Source organism: Crassostrea angulata, chromosome 10 (assembly GCF_025612915.1).
Source record: "Crassostrea angulata isolate pt1a10 chromosome 10, ASM2561291v2, whole genome shotgun sequence".
Taxonomy (NCBI): Eukaryota; Metazoa; Mollusca; class Bivalvia; order Ostreida; family Ostreidae; genus Magallana; species Magallana angulata.
The window spans coordinates 44,258,239-44,278,208 of NC_069120.1; the positions used below are offsets into that span (position 1 = coordinate 44,258,239).

Genomic DNA, 19,970 nt, shown 5'->3' on the forward strand with positions numbered 1-19,970 from the left:
ATTATATCTTATTAATCTAAAGAAAATGGATTATCCATACAGTGTGAAAACATGTGTTTTTCAAAAAGATAATCTGCAATTTAAAAAGATTAGAATATTGTTTAATCTCCGACCGATTTCGAAAAACAAAGGTTCTGTAATAACAGCAATGGCCGAGCAATGATCATCAAAGCGGCATGTGTACAGTAGTTTTGCCAAGTTTTTATGAATATGTTGCTGGACAGTCACTCGATAACACTAAAGTATATCTAGTCTCAGATCAGATGAGTTATTATGAGGTACGGTGTAGACATGGGTGAAAGAGTTTTCCGAATAATTGTGAATTGAATTTTCATTTAGCATACCCCCTTGTTTGTGTATGTATTACACAATAAAAAATTTAAACGAAATCTCAAACTCCAAGGATAAAGGTAATAAATAAAAATGAGTTATTTTCTAAATATTTAAGAAACGAGGTATCATTTTTGGATTTATATCGGGATATAAGTACGGGTTGGTCACGTGATCGAATCCCATAAAGCCCAAAGGAATTTAAAGATCATTAACCAAATTATTTTCATTGTATGTATTAATATTCAAATAGTATGTAGTCAGTCTATACTAGCATATATTTACATTTACCGAGTATGGTTCCCTCAATTTCTCACGGAATCGTATGGTTCATTCATAGCTCTATAAACACACACACACACACACACACACACACACACACACACACACACACACACACACTGAAATTTATTAATTGGTCGACAGCCACTGAAACTGACAGGACTGCACGAAATAATCATGGTGATGTCAGACTCACTCCGATAGGAAACGATTTGACTGTCTCAGTAATTTTATGAATTTTACCTACATTTTAAATTTATATGCAGTTTATTACTTAGTTAAAAGAAAGAAAATACATAACCCGCGTTATCACCTCATAATATTCAAAGAATGATTCATTATAACTTATATTTTTATTATTTCTTTTTTGTACACCTTAAAGTAGATCCAGTGTTCTGTGATGTCACACTTTTTTGTAAAACTTTGAATTCTTTTAAAAATTGTGCAAGATAGTTTTATTTATTTTATGTGAATATAATCACATGGATGTAATTAGAATTATTGGAAGGTTCAAGATATTTTCGCACTTAATTTTATACTAATTTTCCAAATTTTTATATATTTTATCTATGCAAAGGGGAAATAACTCTTTTTCTGACTTTTCTCTCAGTTGCATGTCTAAATGCTATATTTTTTCTTATTCCAACGATTAATTTTAAAATACTTTTGTAATTTCAGTTTTCTGATAAAGTTGACATTAAAATTAAACAAGAAAAACAAATTTCTGCCTAAAAGATTTTACTTTTAACAAAAAAAATAATACATTTTTCTAATGCTAAAATATGCTTTCGTTTATGTTTATCTGGCATCTTAAAAAGTGTGACGACATGTATATTTTTTCTAACAATTGATGACATTTAAGTCTATTAAGTCGAAATCAGTTCGGTTTTTCAACTTTCCTCAGAGAATTTTACGAGTATGGAGCTACCTTAAAACAACATTATTTTAAAACCACTATTTTTTTTATGTAGCACATGCTATGTATTACTACGCGGTGCAGCCAATACAGTTTTTGAATTATACTAATTTTTCTGCAATGTCGCCACCTTATGTCGTCCCGCATGAATCACCGGGGAAAGCGTTGTGTTGTTTAAATTTATGCTAATTAAATGTTTTAAAATGTCTGTCTTCTTTCAACCATCAAACTCTTTCCCTCTTGTGTATGCATTTTTGTGCATTATAATTGTTTATTGTACAATCTTTTTCTTGCTCATTGAGGGCCCTCAATTGGTTAATAAAGAAATTGAAATTATAAGGGTAAAATTTTCTGAATATCATCACTTGTCTTTTTGGTCAGCGAATTCTGACTTTTCTGTGACAGATACATGTCATTTAATATTATTTCATTATTTAAGCAATGCTCTTAAAATTTAAAAAAAAAATCTGATTTGTTTGACTATATACTACTACGGACCTTGTAATCATCACTGGTTGACAAAAATAAAATAAAATGATATAAACAAAACAAAACTTACTGCTCCCATGTCATCAAGATATTCTACAGTATATATTGATTTTCTACACGCCCGCTGAAGGTTATTTGTATATACATATAATATGTATATACAAGTATATACGTACCTGTCACCTTTTTATTTGCAGCAGTTCTCGAACTCTTGCCCAGTGGGTAACTGAAAACTGAAGGACTTGCAGTAGGGCTCAAGTTTTTCCTGCGGACAATTAGCATTAGGGCTGCGACTCGTGGGCAACACACAAGGATGACAAGACTACTCCTGCAGAACTATAGCTCTTCTGTCTTATATAATACTAGTATAATATACATGAATATATTTATGGCTATGTAAGTTGTGTGTGTAGAGGATTTGGATAAAACACCGAGAGCTAACTAAAAGTTTCCTTGTACTTTATTCTATTTACCTAAATTGCCAGTTTCCCCCCTTGATATTGTAGATATACGACATCGTTAGCATTTCAGAAAAGCAGATTAAGAATTGTATACAGGTACATCCTTGTCACACCTCATATTGTCCCTTAAAAACGCTGCGTAATCAATTTAAAAATCTGTTATGGAGAAAATGAGCTAAAATGGATCTCTCTCTCTCTCTCTCTCTCTCTCTCTCTCTCTCACCCCAGCGGATAAATGGAATCGAAATGAGTTACTGTTGAATATTGACAATTACCTGTACGTTTTCGTTCATCTGAACTTATATACACCGCATAGATTTATCGCTACTCTTTCTTAATTATATATACACTGAGGATTTTTTTTCAAATTCATAGATGTTTTTTCTCTAGTTTATGGATAAAAAATGTGAGGAAAAACTAACTATTTTTTGACCGATGTCTAAAGAAGGGCCTAATTCTATATTCATAATTAAAAGGCAGTTTGTTGATAACCATCAACGTGACAAAAATTACAGGGTTGTTTTGATGTCAACAATGCTACTTTAATCAGTCTTAATGGCCGTTTCATCTGTCTTCTTATGGCGTTACTCCAGTAAACTCAGTCCTCCCAATAAATCTATTTTCCTTCGTGTATTTAATAAACTACAGTGATTTATTCAAGGATTGTTACTGGTTTACCCATTTTAGCATCTACAGAATCTCTCTACACAGAAACTGGCTGGGAACCTCTCTTGTCAGTCGACGTAATAAGGCTAAATTAATAACCATGTTTAAAATTCATACAAATCAAGTACCTGAGTAATTGAGCAATATTATTTCTCCTGTAACAAAAAATATCTCAATATATCACACAAGAAATAGCGAAAATTATAGTGTTCCAATCAGCAGATTAGAACTTTACAAAAACATTTTGTACCCGACACCATTCGGAAATGGAATTCTCTCAAAATGGAAGTTAGGGAAGCAACGTCTCTCAACATATTCAAGAAAAAACATTACTGAAAGTATTCCTCAACCTCCAAAATATTTTTCATTTGGTAAAAGCACTATTAACATTTTACATACCAAGTTGAGACACAACTGTATTTTGAATTATGATCTGTATAGAAGAAACATTATTGAATCACCCAGTTGTATTTGTGGTCAAAAGGAGGATGTTTATCACTTTTTCTTTGTATGCAAGAATTATGTAAATGCAAGAAACAATCTTTTTGAATTACCTGTTTTAAATAGGCTTGAAGAAACAATTTTAATTAACTCACGTTTGCTTCTTTGGGGTAGTGACAATTTGTCTTACTATACAAACTGCTTTATTTTTTCAGCAGTTCAAACTGGAAGATTTAATAATTAAATTCCTTTTTGCTATTGCTTTTATACTGTATATAAACATTATCTACAATATATACGCAATTACTTTGTAAATGCATGTTTATGAATTAATTATTATAAAGTCAATAGCTATAAGTAACATGTACTATTACTATGGCAATTGTATATATTATCATTAGGAGAGGAAGATGCAAGTTGTAAGAACTTGTTTCTAATCCTTTTGTGTAATTTACACAATATAATATGTTCAAATCTATTCTTATTGTGATCCCCTTGTTGGCCAAGTAGCGGATCAATTTGAAATTAACGCGTTAAATTCTCAATACGTTTTTAAATGTAGATTTACAATACAATTCCTACAAAATTCAATCCTACTTGTACCAAAGGGTTGTTGTAAAAAAAAAATCCAATCTCAATTTTCAATATTTTATTCAACAAACATATAATAATTGTACAGTGTACATGTATTTCATCAAAACTGTACATACAGTATATAATCGGTAAAATACATCATAACATGTATAAATCTTTGCAAGAAGCACGCCCAGTTTTAAACTGTTAATAGTCACTATAGTCTTGCATTTTATTTTTTTCTGAGCATTTTTTCGGTATAGCGCTGTTTAGGTCGTGGAGTACTTTTCGAATTGCAGCTGGGCGTGACGAAATCGGCCGGAATTTGCTTACATTGCACAAATAATTCCACTTCAACATTTGAGACCTGCTTCCTTTGTCCACAAAGGCGGTAAAAAGAAATCACCATTCATAAAATCACCGGATACACTACATGGTGAACGATGAAAGATGAAAACGTTTATATATTTATTCAGAACGGAGAATGGCGGATGAATACACTTGGCCGGCCTCTTCTTGTTGAACCATCCGACTGATGATAATTGGGGGTTATCACAATAGTCAATGAGTGCCACTAGACCTCGTTCATAACTGGGACATGCGAAGACCGGTGTACTGCTGAAAAGAGTAACAAAAATATCTTAATCCGCTGATTTATTTGGACTGCTTTTGAGATAAGAGATAGGTAAAATTTAAGTTATTTTCCTATTGTCTTTGATTATTTTCTGTCGATTATGATGTAGATGACAATGTTGACTCACCATTACGTCTGTGCCATTGGTTATCTGTTCACAGCGCACCGCCGGGGTATCAGTGATCACAACCTCGTTTTCAACATTGTCCAAAATAAAGTAGGTCGTCTCACCTTCCTCTGCAACAGCAATAACGTGAAACCGTTAAACCTTTACTCCAAGTATGAAGATATAACTAATACTTACTCCAAAATAATGACCACTTTTTAGCTTACCAATGATTGCGTCGACATAAGCGACCTCTTGGGGCACCGGAAGTCCACTCCCCCATAAGTCTGTAAAGTTGGTGTCTGAGAACTGCTCCTGGGCGTCTGCATCCATGACCAGTTGGATGAGTTCCTCGCTAGTGAATTCGCTACTTGTGGAGGTGGAATCTGTACAACCGAAATAAAAAAAAATCATGATAACAATATGTAAAACGCAACGGGTCATTATGATAGCAAGTAATAGATACAGTTGTCATGTTGTAAATTTTGAATTTACTGGGTGGGTGTAAATACAAAATTTACAATGTCATGTTGTAAATTTTGTATTTACACCCACCCAGTAAATTCAAAATTTACAACATGACACAGTGTAGACAGGCAGTGGATATGATATACAGGTAGAAAATATGATATACAGGTAGTAGATTTGATATACAGGCAGTGTAGAAATGGTATGCAACACTGCTGTGAATTGGAATAAAGTTTCAGGGGTTTATATAGACATTCTTAAATACCATGAACGTACCATCTTCTTCTTGCCCTCCTATGGCCATAGGAGTATCTTGCAGGAAAGGAAAAGTCTGTTTTGCACTTTGGACGGTGCAGGCTAAATTGGTCCTTAAGTCCTTCTCAGAAGGCAGGTACTTTTGAAGGGCTGTGAGGTCTATCAAAATAAAAATTGAGAATGGCATTTACAATGACCCGTTGTTATCTTGTTGTTATCAAAGCCTGGAGGAACAAGTTTAGATGAAGAATGTGGAGTACTAGTTTAGATGAAGAATGTGGAGTACTAGTTTAGGCTGACTCACCGGTGGATTTACAGATTTTGTTGAAGTCTGGGAGACGTGTTTCCAGTCCCTCCTCATAACAAGGATCACTGTCCAAAGCCTCCTCCTCCTCCTCCATCCGCTCAGGGGTCTGGTTCTACAAGCAAGGTAAAGAACCAGAACATTAGAATACTCAACACAGTTTAGATGTTCAGATTGAATGAAGCTTGCTTGTTTGGCAGCTCCTTAACAATGGCTGTTAGGAGACCTACCCCTGCAGATGTGGAACAGTCCGACTCTGAGGCGTTGAAGTCTGAAGAAGACTCCTCTTCCTCCTCCCCTTCGCTGTCCATCGCCATCATCTTGGCGTACGAGATCTTCTTTGTGTTGCGGGCTCTCAAACTCCTCTTAGTTTTGGTCTGTATGACCTTTGGCACTGTCGTTCGTTCTGAAACACAAAGAAGCATCATCCATTTCAGTCACTGATAGTAAGTACATGGTCTCTCAGTCTTAAACATAAATTAGGATCGGGGCTTACCTGCAGTCTTGTGTTTCTGGAGACTTTTCCGCTCGTTCAAAAACTGGTACACTTTGTAGGCGTCCTTGCCCTTTCGCTGGCCTTGGTCCTTGAGCTGTTTGACGTCTGGTAGACTATTCAGGGCACAGCGGAAGTTGGCCTTCCACCTCTTAGGGTCGGGCTCATCTCCATCTACATACTTTCCTAAATATTGATGACATAAGCCCAGTTAGTTTGTTTCACCATTTAAAAGTAGCACTTAAAATACAAATTACAAGGGCCTTATGACGAATACTTGAAACTCTAGACATTTAAAAAGGCTGTGTACGTGCAATAAACGTAATGTTAAACGGAAAAAATTGTTGCCTCTCGGTAGATTAAATTACACACCAAATACTCATTGCTAGTTTGTATATACTTTTTTATTTAATAACAAGGTTCAGTAAATGCAAGGTACCCGTATGTTTGGCCCAGCGTTCGAAGAGTCCGGCGTCCATAATAGGGTCCCATCCCTGGCGGGCTGCATGTCTCCAAGATATCCGGAAAGTCTCGTGATCCTTGGACACCCAGGAAAATCCATGAACCTTCTCGTTGTTAAGAAGGTTGACCAGCCATGGCCTCATTTTCTGTCGCTCTATGGGCCTTATTGGTTTTCTCTGGTTAATAACCGGCTGGCTTTGCTTTCTCTGCACCATCTTCATAAAAAAAAGAAATGTTTAAAGTTCAATGTTTTATTTAAATTCAAAAAAAGATCAAAGAGTATAAGCAATCGCATATTTTTTATCTGGATCAATTTAGTTTAAAGACGATTTATGATTTGATCCCGAGGTAGATATGACATGACTATCTGGGACCCAGGTCAAGAATATCTATTGCTTCCAAACAAGGAAGTTTAAAACAAGTGGCACCTTGCCAAAATCAATAAACACGGGTATAGTCCTTGGCCGCGCTCAGCTGCTCACCCATCCGTGCAACTATGTGTGCATAAAGGTAACTCAACTCGCAGGTACATCAAATACACCTATTGTTTATGGCTAAATGTCCATTAACGTTCAATTCAGCCACATAAATATATCTCTATATCAAAGCAATAAAGGAATAAGCGAAAAACTTTTGTGTACGAGTAATTGGTCAATTGCTTTAACTTATGAATATTCAAGATCGTCAGTTACTAAGATGTTCAGACGTACGCTTCCGTTCACAATATTTATATATTTTAACTTTTGTATTTTTTTCTTTTAAAATTAGAACAAATGCCGTAATGAAATAACTGCATTGCTTTTTTTTTTAAAGAAATAAGTTATATAGTTTACAAAATCTGTTTTGAAAAGTTTGATTTCCTTTGAACGAATTTAAATGACAGTTCTGGTTTAAGAAGTAAGACAGTCCATGTATAAGTAATTCGTTTGTTTATATCACTTAGAAATGTATATAGCAAAGTTCCCCTTAACATGCTTAACATTAAAAAAGAAACTATCAACAAACATGACCCAATTCTTATTGGCCGCCCTTTTTCTGAAAAGCAATATAAAGATATAAATGCAACATAATGCTAGTCAACTTACCTTGATTGCACCTGTTAAATCACACGGGAATCAAAGTTAAATACCAATTGTCATTCACTGTCTACGTTAGTATCAGTTATGGAGTTTTAACAACATCGACAATTACTTTTAATATGGGCCAAACCACGTGACCGAAAATTCCGGGAATCCCTAATACTTGGAATTGAAACTATATTTTTAGTCACAGCTATGCAGTGACCCAGAAATATGAATTAAAAGAAACTGTATAAATGCTGTAATGCGACCAGTGATGCCTTCCAAATTAACTAAATGTTTAACATTTCATTGGACAACAGTTACTTTAAAGCCATGTTTGTGTTTTGTGTTTGTATACGAGGTGTATATTCATAAGTTCTAAAAATAGATGCCAGGGAACACCGAGTAGAATATATAGTAACAAAAACCGAAACTTCCAGGGGTTATTTATAAGTTTAAGAGGCTGCCCTGCCTGTAAATAGCTGAATAAACGGAATCATGGTCTATAGTTTAAATGTGCAATGTTTACACATTTATCTAAAGTAAATAACGTAAGACCTGGGCAGCGTTTTACAAAAGAACTTACGACTTAAAACCAAATTATTGAATGCTAATTAATAACCAACTAATTAATGATTTATTCTTATGGCTGAAAAATCTAAATATGGGAATTGAAATATTTGTAAACAAATGGTTTTATGTCAATTTTGTTCTCACAGATCATTTTACAAGACTGTAAATATAAGTTCTTTTGTAAAATGCAGCCCAGATTATCTTAAATATACACAAAATAAAATTCAAAATATCAATCTAATTAAAATTAGATCCTTCACGCTCTCGTATTTGATATGACCCCGTATGGGATGTTGTTAGATCCTCACAGCGACATATCAAATACGAGAGCGTGAAGGATCTAATGCCTGCATTATAAATCGCACTTCATACCATGAAAGACAACTCGAACTAACCACAAACGACCAGCAGACATATACCGCGCAAGCGCGGGAAATAACACTTTGTATTTTTTGTACGTATTTTTTTTTATATACTATGTCATTTATTTCTTTCGCATATACTTGCCTCAATTTTTTTTCTTAATTGTTTTCCCAAACCAATTTTATAAAATGACATCATAAAACAACATGTGCAGGCTCGATGACAGGGATGAAAATCTAGACTGAAATTGATCATATGTGGCCTAAAAATTCTTTTGGTTGCAGCTGACTGGACAACAATTGAAACTTTTTTAGGTTTTTGACTGTTTGTTCTGTATGCTGTCATTGCATGTTGCAATTGCAAATACTTTCACTTTTGCATTATCTATAATCTATTAATGTCAACCCTCAATCGCATATACATGGCCTACTGCAAGGATTCTTGTCAGTTTGAGGCGGGAAGAGAGATGCAGTGTTGTGTCCCTTTTTTATGCATTATTTCACTATCATTTGTAATTCTGTCCAAAATAGGTTTTTATATGAAAAGAAGATGGGGGCCCCGGGGGTGGGGGGGGGGGGGGGCTAAGATAGCGCAAATGCCCATTCGATTCAGTCGTGAAAAACCAATTTTGAATTTATTTCTTCCCAAATACATTATAATACAAGTTTGCATATATAAGGTTTGTTTATGTCAGGTGCTCTAACCACTGAGCCATTTTAGACACAAGAAAATAGGCTGGGTTTTTTTCAACTGTTAGTAAAATTTTATTATATATACATTGACAATGTACTTTACATGTACATGTACCATACCATTATTTCAATATTGCTATTAATTATATGTAACAACCTATGTGCCATAAGATGTATGTCTTGCGCAAATAAAGAATGAATGAATGAAAATACTATGTGTGACTTTGGCCACGAATTTATGGACTTGTATTATTTTTTCAAAACGTTCTGAAATTGTTGGGATACAAAATGATATTTTCAATTTTTTAATTTTACTTTTGTATAGTGGGTCATCTCTCCACGTTTTTGTTGATTGGAATGTTTGTTTTCCATTAGACTTTATTTAGACTATTGGAAAAGTATGGAGCACAGACCCACTCTATGAAAGAAAATGCCTTGAAGTTTTACGAAATGACACTACTTGCAGGTTTTGATACGTATACGCCTGTTTGAGTCAGCATATTCCAAGTATTGAACATATTTATAGGTTACAAATCAATGATATGTTAAATATATATTGTTTTAAATGATTTTTAAAAACAAATATCAGATTTATTGATATTTTAATCTTTCAGTAGCTTATCCGACCGTGTATGGGCATTTTACACGCCTTATCCACCCATCTTCTTTCAAATAAAAAAAGATGTTTAAAAAATAAAGCTTTTACAGCATCGTCCCTGTTTTATGCGTACATCAGTTATCCATATAGATACAGTAGAGCTGTGAACAAAATCTGTTCATGGTTCACAAATTATTATAATTATCAGATTATTCTTCCAGTGGTACTAGTATAAAATTGTATATAATCTATAAAACGCGAAGGCATGTAAATTCATTTGTAATTTTAGACCAAAGTCGCTGATCCAGGGTATCTGCCCCATGCATGATGAGCTCGTCCTACACTGCCCGCCATGATGTTAATTATTGGCTACCCCTTTCTAGAAAGTACCTTCCATCAAAACTAAAATCGCACATTTTCTTCAATGCAATACATGCGCGATAAAATCCCCTTCTATTTCCAATTTCTAGTTGAGAGGGGGTTCAAAATATTATGGCCGCGAAATATTGAACCCATTCCTATTTCTTATTGAGAGGGCGTTCAATATTTAAGGGGGTCAATATTTTGCAGTCATAATAATTTGTACCCACTTCTTCAATGGGAGTGGAAAATCGGGGGGGAGGGGGGTTCAATATTTAGATAGAAATAATTTGAACTCCCTCCTTATTGAAAATTAGAAACAGGAAGGGGTTCAATATATATTGCAGCCATTATATTTTGAACCCCCTTTCGAATGGGAATTTGAAATAAAAAGGTAATAAAAATTGCCCAAACTTTTTATTCTAGCCAAAACTTTAATGATTGAGTTTAAAACTTCTACATGTAAAGTCCATTTTAATTATTTTTAAAATTATTTTACCGTTTAGTTCTTTTAGACATAGAGGGACTCTCTAGTATTTTATTATTTGTGCCGCTTTCTAGACTTATTTTTATTGATGAAACGGTGTCAAAACATGCATACATTTTCTTCGGTGTCTTTTTTATGATTTTATGAGTGTTAACATCGTCAGAATACTGGTGCTTCTTAGGCTGATGATCACCCCCCACCCCCACCCCCCGTCATGCACAGTATGTATTTTTTCCAGACCGGAAGCTATACAGACCTGCAGCTAGCATTTTATCTAATGCCTAGCTTCTGAAAGGCTTTGTGGTAAAAGTTTGGTGCAAAAATTAAATTTAAGGAAACGAACAAGTACACATACAAAAAACAAGGTTAATAATCATAAACACATTTAATTAATTTTCATTTAAATTGTATGTAACTACACTTGTTATATACGTTAATGAAAGTTGTATTTGAGAGGTTGACGACACCAAAACAATTTTGTGCAATTTTAGCTAGTTAAAGGAAGTGTATTTGAAGTGCAGTAGTCACGTGATTTCGTTTTGAATAAATCCTCTTATAATCTGCCTTTAAATTTTTTGAAGCTATGTGATTTATCACTTATCATACTTATAAACAGTAGATGTTAAAATGATAATAAACTTTATGATCTTATCGTCAGTGGTCTTTCATAGCATTTAAGGTCAGACGACACGTTCCTCAATTTTATATAACTTTTTCCAGGAATTTGTTAAAGGTTTACTACTATTTTGACAAGCTTTCTTGCAAACAATTAAGGTACCTTACCAGGCATTTCTGCAAAATACTAGAGTATGCAATTTCCTGTAAAATCTTCTTGATAATACACTTGAATTGCTGATATAAAAATAAATACATATACAGCACAGCAAAATTCACTTTGGTGGAACTCTATCTTGGATTTGAACTCACGACCTCTAGAACCAATTAATACGCTTCTGGCAGTGAGCGGCCACGGTTCTAACCACTCGGCCATCTAGACCCATTAACATATCCCATTAAATTTTAATCATTTTTAAAATAATTATAAAATTAATATTTTTTATTGGAACTCTTTATTACGAGGAGATACAAAAAAGATTCTCGAGGAACGTGTCGTCTGACCTTAATGGAACGAAAATATGAAAGAGCGAAAATGCAATACACATGTAATTGAAGACGACCCCCCTCTTTCTCTCTTTCTCTGACATGCATACATGCTCTCTCAGTCTCATGTCTCTCTGTCTGTCCGTCCGTCCGTATCTCTCTCTCTCTCTCTCTCTCTCTCTCTCTCTCTCTCTCTCTCTGTAATACTGTTATCCAAATGTGCTTGAGGATAGTCACCACGGTATGATCAGGTACTGGTATTAATACTGAATTAAGATACTGTTTGTCTTTTCTGACACATAAAAGTAGTCATATTGCAGATATTATTTGAAAAATAATATATGTCAGAAAGGACAATAGCATTATATCATAAAAGTGTGGTTGTGTTACAATAGCGTTAAAAATTAGTATTCTACACATGACTTCAGATATTTACTACAATGACTTTTAGATATCGCTCAGAAATTCATAACTCAAAAATAGTATGTAACTTTGCCGTTAGTAAATGGTCCCCAGTCGAGAGTATTTGATAAACTGCTTGACAATTGTCGACTATGATCTCAGCTACCGTCATATAACTGATTGATACAAAACATCTTTGTGTTGTTGCAGGAAACGTCATCGAATGCATGATTGATAAATCTTTACCAGGCTTATACCGCGGAAGTGTACGTAAAGTTGAAAAACCAAAAAAATTCATTTCTAATCTTGTTGACACACAAAACTATGCCTTTAACCACCCTAACATCCACAGACACTTGTTTTTATAATTAAATTTACGGGTAATCTCTTGGTTAATAACACTTTTCCTTTTAACATATCCCATGTTATCTTCGCTAGCCAAGGTTTTTTGTCCATTCTGTTCCGTTTATGGCGATCGAGCGGAACGAAAACCCTTGGCTAGCGAATGTTTGCATAGTCTCTTGGTACCGCAGTAATGGAACCCGCCCCCTCCACTCCACCCTCGTAACCCCCTTACACCTCGTGCAAATGCGATCCGAAATCGGCAGAGACCTTACCGATTTGATTTTCGCTCCATTAAATTTTATTAACATATATTCTAACGCCAAAGGAAATTGGCTTTTTTTAGCCAAAGGGCTGTATTTTCATGTCCATGATCATCCTGATATATTGCATCAACTGTGTAACACTTCGGGAAATAATTGAGAATTAGTAAAAACGACATGTTGATAATAATCCGGAGATCTATAATACTGTAGTTTAAATTGTATACAGAAAATGTCAAAACGTTAAAAGTTAAAAAGAGTGTTGAATAAAATACATTCAACATAAACAAAATCTGAACTGTATGCTAGCAATTTTAATCATTGAAACGATTGTAAAGGGACGTATAAAAAATGAATTAACAAATAATTCGGAAGTAGACATCATTATAGCAACAGAGAGAGAGAGAGAGAGAGAGAGAGAGAGAGAGAGAGAGAGAGAGAGAGAGAGAGAGAGAGAATTTGGAGATTTTACCTTCCATATATTATTGAAAAAATCTGTTTTGTTTTGTCCTCGCTCAGATTTCGAACAGATGTGATTCTGAACAATTTCGTCCAACGTTTGACAAGGAAATATTTTTTAAAGCACTGTTAGACAACGGAAGTTGTACTTTATGGGGGATGCGTATTCTTTCATATCAAGTTCAAATTGTGCGTGCTATCAACTGAGTTCCCCATTTAGACAAAATCAAGTTTAAGCAGATTCGAGATGATATCTATTTCTGACGAGAGAGAGAGAGAGAGAGAGAGAGAGAGAGAGAGAGAGAGAGAGAGAGAGAAGGCACCGGTCACCTTAGGAAGAAAAATAAATCCAATGTCATTTTTGGAGAGTCCTATTTTCTTTGGTCTATAACTTTGGTAACTGTTTAGATCAAAAACTTCATTCTCACCTAAAACTTTAGATTGAGCACCTAATAGAAAACAAATTTCACAACTAGTAATTCTATTTAAGTGTCATGTTGTAAATTTTGAATTTACCTTGCCATGTTGTAAATTTTGTATTTACCTTGTCATGTTGTAAATTTTGTATTTACCTTGTTATTTTGTAAATTTTGTATTTACTGCCACCCAGTAAAATCAAAATTTACAACATAAGCTAGTAAGCCTTTATCTGGTTGGAACACACGCATTTATTAATGTTAATGGTAATCAAAATTGGGGGAGATTAATCAGTAAAAAAAAATACAGAACAAAATTCATAGAAATTTTAAATAAGATATCAAAGAAATGACCCCTCAGTGTAGGTTAATAAACTCTTATTTGACATTCCACTTTAGATAGGGTCGATATATAGTTTAATAGGATCTTTCCTTCCCTGTAAGGGTCTTTAGGACTCTGAGGTTTAGGCTGCCTTCTCAACAAAAATATAACAATATATAATAGTATGTAGAATATCTTGGCTGTAAAATGTCATCGTCGAGTCGTCGAGTGTCTCGCACAGAAACTTGAAGATCCAACGTCTCCCAGTGAACCAACTTGTTTAGTTAATCATGTCGTTATCAATAATGATTTCGCAAATGTACTCTCTGGGCATAAATGAATTGCATTTTATTTCAGCAGACCTTACTTGAGAAAATTTGACCGAAATCACTTTACCAATTTCAATAGTAGCCTTTCTTGTCAGACATTGATTGTACCTTAAAAAGTACAAGAGCCATGTTTGTTGAAAATCAGTTCTCTCTCTCTCTCTCTCTCTCTCTCTCTCTCTCTCTCTCTCATTCTCTCTCTCTCATTCTCTCTCTCTCATTCTCTCTCTCTCATTCTCTCTCTCTCTCTCTCTGATATGAACGACGACAACCTTTTTTTTGTTTGTTCAGAAGGCAAACAAAGAAAAATATGTGATAATTGACTCCCTACTGTAACATAGCCACCGTTTGATTAGACTTCCACCATCCATCTGTTAGTAAATTTATGATATAATAGGACCAGTTGTGACTAACTGTACCATGACTCATGTGACATGCAAAATCAATTGCTCAATTGCTGGTCGACTTGATTTGAACTATTTACCATACGGACAAATTGTTATCCTGTATATTCTTCCCCCTGTTGTTTTCGGGAGTCTTAAATATAAGATGCCTTGGTGCACATGCTCTCCCGTGTACCAACAATCATCTTCCCAAGTCAAGGGTTTCTGATCCGCATCCACAGGCACTTGTTTCTGAGAAAAAAAATTACCCTATAATATAATAATAACACAAGGTATCTAACTCCGAATGAGGTAAACCACCCCCTCCCGTGTGTTGCAGTCGTTTTCGCTTTTATACGAAATGCAATGCAAAAGTTTTAGTACCATTTTCTTCTACAATAAATTATCTAAACAACCATATATAGCATGCTTACTTTTGTTGTATTCTAATGTGCATAATCTGCGTCAAAACATGATAGACTCCAATTGAACCGTAGGCACTAATATATAAATAGTGCCTGTTTGGGAGGGTAACAGTTGAAATTGACACCCCGAGAAAACCATTGTCAACCTCCGCTTCGCGTCGGTTGACAATGGTTTTCTCGGGGTGTCAATTTCAACTGTTATCCTCCCAAACAGGCACTATTTATTTTGTTATACTGAATGTCTTTTTTAAAAATTTTAAGAAAATTTTACTGCTTTTATATAGGAATAACGTGAATTCTACAGCGAACCGTACGCGCATAATTTTCGCGCATGTAACATTTTTTAATGTTACCCGTTGCCAAGTGCGTTGCTAACGCTGAGGGTAATAGTAAATATTATTAACTGCGTCTTAACCAATCAGATTTCAGTATTTAACATGAAAGTATAACAACATGATAATATCGCAGGTTAATAATCATAAACACATTTAATTAATTTTCATTTAAATTGTATGTAACTACACATGTTATATATGTTATTGAAAGTTGTATTTGAGAGGTTGGTGTTATTATTATACTATAGGGTAAATTTTTTTCTCAGAAACAAGTGCCTGTGTCCGCATCTCTCCTCACAAACCTTTGTGGGGAACGGAGTGGGCCGAAAACTCTTGACTAGCGAAGATGACCAACACTACTCTTTCTGCATACCGTTACGTCTTGACGGGTGAACGGAAATTCTCACTAAACGTTTATTTGGTCCGATGTTATATTCAATGTGAGAAAATATAATTAGCGTAAAAAGTTTGAGTTCCTTGTTTTTCACTGGCAGAGTTCTAAAAATTTCTTTCCTGGATAAATACCGTTTTCTCCGTTTACAAGTAAATTTTCCACATTTTGATTGTAGGACAAACTACATCGTTAAACACTATGTAACACCAATAGGTGTTACTCAAATCTGTTTTACATAAGACAGCTTGTACGTAGGTTCTATTCACTGTGGTCAGTTCGGTTCCGGACAAGATACGGTGTTCTTCTTCAACATTTTTATACCCCCCGCAAACAAAGTTTAGGGGGGGGTATATAGGAATCACCTTGTCCGTCCGTCCGTCCGTCCGTCTGTCTGTCTGTCCGTCTGTCTGTGCAATCGTGTCCGGTCCATATCTTTCTTATGGAGAAACATTGGAAGTTCTTACTTCACACAAAGATTGCTTATGGCCAAGGGGTGTGTCATGCCCTTGACCCAAGGTCATTCGGGCAAGGTCAAGGTCACTGGCAGAAAAAGTGCAAAATTCGTGTCCGGTATATATCTTTCTTATGGAGAAACATTGGAAGTTTTTACTTCACACAAAGATTGCTTATAACCTAAGGGTGTGTCATTACCTTGACCCAAGGTCATTCGGGCAAGGTCAAGGTCACTAGCAGAAAAAATGCAAAATTCGTGTCTGGTCCATATCTTTCTTATGGGGAAACATTGGAAGTTCTTACTTCACACAAAGATTGCTTATAATTAAAGGGTGTGTCATGACCTTGACCCAAGGTCAATTGAGAAAGTTCAAGGTCATTGTTTCAAAAAAGCTAAATTCTGTCTGTGTCATGTCTCGTATTAATGGAAATATTAGAAGCTAAAAATTAACAGTTTTCAAAAATAAAGCAGTTGTTATTTATAGAAAATGGACAGTGAAATAGATTCATCCAGTATTTTCAATAATAGCAAAAATACACGCGTTATGATTTTTTTCTTAGCGGGGGGTATCAATTGTGAGCTTGCTCACAGTACCTCTAGTTTGTTTTAGGTTGAATAACACACCTGGAAAAAGCCACTCAATTTAACAGAAATGTTTTTGAAAATGAAAGATACAATGATAAATAAACTGTTCAAATGTCAAATAAGCGAAAAATTTGCAGTTTGGGGGTAAAAAATGAATATCTAAAACAATTATTCCAGTAAGTAACAACAAAAGCACCTGCAGGATTCGAACTCGGGATATACGGATCACAAGTCCGACACTTTATCCACTCGACTTTGGAGTAAGTTATATGTTTCAGTCCATAAAATCGTTTTGATAAAACGAAATGTCGTTTCGATCAGCGGTCAGCCATTTTGTTATCATGTGTTATTCCACCTTAATTGTTTTTTGAGAAATTTGCACAAATGCTCTTTATACTCCCTAAACACTTGGCTCCACAGAATGAATACAACAGAGAAATCCATATCTCGCTTGCCAAACTAACCTGTATTTTTTTAAATTTTAAGGAACTTGGGTTGCCTTTAGATTCACATGTTTCCGACACGAATCCGTTTTGGTACACAGGTTTGGAAGTCCCCTAAAGCTCGTGGATTCGGAAAATTTCAACCAGGCTTGGGGCGAATGACATTGAAAAGTAATGCATTACATTACCGTTACTTCATGCATTTGGGCATTTAATTTACCATTACTTAAGTTTCTTAAAGTAATGCACTACATTACCATTACGTGAGTTATTATCTTTAAATGGGTTATAATATTAGAAGTGAAATGGACAAATCTGCGTATTTCAAGACCAAGGGGAATGACTTTTTTTCCCACAGCTGTTGTATACCTGTGTTTCAATACACAACTGCGTATATTCCTAGCCTATTTAAATTGAATAGCATTTATAGGACAGATTTTAATTGACGGCTAGTGTCTGTAATAACGTATCCCTTTATATTTCTGTGTTGCTGCAGATAAAGATGGAACAACAAAGAGTCCAGCTGGAAAATTCCCTTACAGAGATCATTGTTGGACAGGACATTTATTTTTGCTTTTAGATTGCTTTGATACTCAGACCATATCATGAGAGCATTGTGTGTTGTTGACACATTCTTCACAAACTTTCCAAGTTATCTCAGACCCTTAATAACAACACTCTAAAAATATTATTGAATTGCGTTGTTATAGCTAGTATTATTGACTATTTAAAAATGGATTTTTTAAAAAATCAATAATACAATTAAAATATTTTTATTTCAACTATTCATTTCTTCTTTAAAATAATTTTTAATCAAAAACAATTTCAGTTATTCAATAGTAATGCACAGTGCCGCCTTGTAATGCCAGCATTACACTAGATTTTGGAAATTTGTGGCACTATACATTACTAGCATTACTTTGAAAACATGAAATGCACTGCAATGTAATACCATTATTGCATTTAGCATTACCCCAAGCCTGACTTCAACCGTCGAGAATCAAGAAAATTTGAGTTCTTCTACTGTTTTAGCTAACCTGAGATGTTGGCTCAGGTATACTTCTCTGATCAGCCAAGTCCAGCGTCTGTCCGTCTGTTTACCCGTCTGTCTGTAAATCTTTCCCATTCGCGATTCATCCTGCCTCAAGAACCACTGGACCAAAATCAACCAAACTTTGCAAAGACATTCCATAACTGAAGAGAAAGAAGATGGGGGGGGGGATAAGATAGAGCAAATGCTCATTTGGTTTAGTCGTAAAATACAATTTCAATTTTTTTTCTCCAGTTAAAACTACACGTATTTGATAAATGTTATAATACAAATTTGCAAAAATAAAATTTTCTACACTACATTCAGCTTTGAAAGTTTTGGTGGTATTGAACCCACAACCTAAAATGCCGAGCTATTCAAGGTTACCTAAATCTGGTTCGCTAACCACTGAGCTATTTCAGTCACAAAGTTCGTGGTTTAAATGCTACATAAGCCTTTGGCCATGAATATACGGGCCTGTATTATTATTTTTTTTTAAAGTTCAAATGTTTGGATACAAAATGACATGTTTAATATATTGTGGGTCATCTCTCCACTTTTTTGTTTATTGAAATCGGTTTGTTTTCCATCAGACTTTATTTATGACAAAAATATGGAGCAAAGACCCACTTCAAAAAAAGAAGGCACTGAAGGTATAAAAATGACACAATTTGGAGGTTTCGATACGCATAAGCTAGTTGAAATCAATATCTTTCTAATATTGAACATATTTAACAATTACAAATCGATGTTGATTTAAATATATATTGTTTTGAATGGCTATTAAAAGAATATCAGTTTTGTTGATATTTTAATTTTATAGTATCATTAACCGTCCTTGTATAGGCATTTTACAGGCCTTATCCATCCATCTCCTTTTTCATAACTGTAAATATCAGGGCCATACTCACTTCAAGGGTATCATAGAAATGTATATGTGGAGGTCTTTTTCCTTAAGAATAACGTACAAATATGCTAAAAATTATGGTATTATCATGTCCTGGTAAAGAGCAAATTCATTAATTAATTGTTTAAAATGGGATTCTATAACCAAGAATAGGGTTCCAGTCGGTGTGCAAAATTCCACATATTAATGTAAACTTAAGGGTAAATTATTTCATTCTTTTTTTTAAGGAACTATATATGCTACAATTTGTGGTAATACTAAGCAAACACCCTGATATTGAGGAGGTTCAAATTGATCTCCAGACCAATTAACGGGTCAAAACTGGTAACAAAGTTAAGATTTATAAGATATACTAGTACACGTATATCT

General features: G+C 34.6%; 1 protein-coding gene across 3 annotated transcripts; it reads right to left on the reverse strand.

The window, feature by feature from the left end:
* Window positions 1-4,219: 4,219 nt before the first annotated feature.
* LOC128165224 (interferon regulatory factor 1-like) lies at window positions 4,220-13,711 on the reverse strand. 3 transcript variants are annotated; one of them, XM_052829515.1, is made up of 9 exons: window positions 13,595-13,711; window positions 6,858-7,095; window positions 6,422-6,604; window positions 6,156-6,331; window positions 5,926-6,040; window positions 5,643-5,780; window positions 5,126-5,284; window positions 4,920-5,029; window positions 4,220-4,776 (listed from the first exon to the last, which is right to left on the reverse strand). In XM_052829515.1, the coding sequence occupies exons 2-9, from the start codon at window positions 7,093-7,095 to the stop codon at window positions 4,744-4,746; spliced, it is 1,152 nt and encodes a 383-aa protein (XP_052685475.1). In that variant the 5' UTR covers window positions 13,595-13,711; the 3' UTR covers window positions 4,220-4,743. The 3 variants fall into 3 exon arrangements, with proteins under 3 accessions (XP_052685475.1, XP_052685476.1, XP_052685474.1); XM_052829516.1 differs by lacking the exon at window positions 13,595-13,711 and adding an exon at window positions 7,966-8,119 and having other exon boundaries at window positions 4,220-4,773; XM_052829514.1 differs by lacking the exon at window positions 13,595-13,711 and adding an exon at window positions 7,966-8,119.
* Window positions 13,712-19,970: the final 6,259 nt, after the last annotated feature.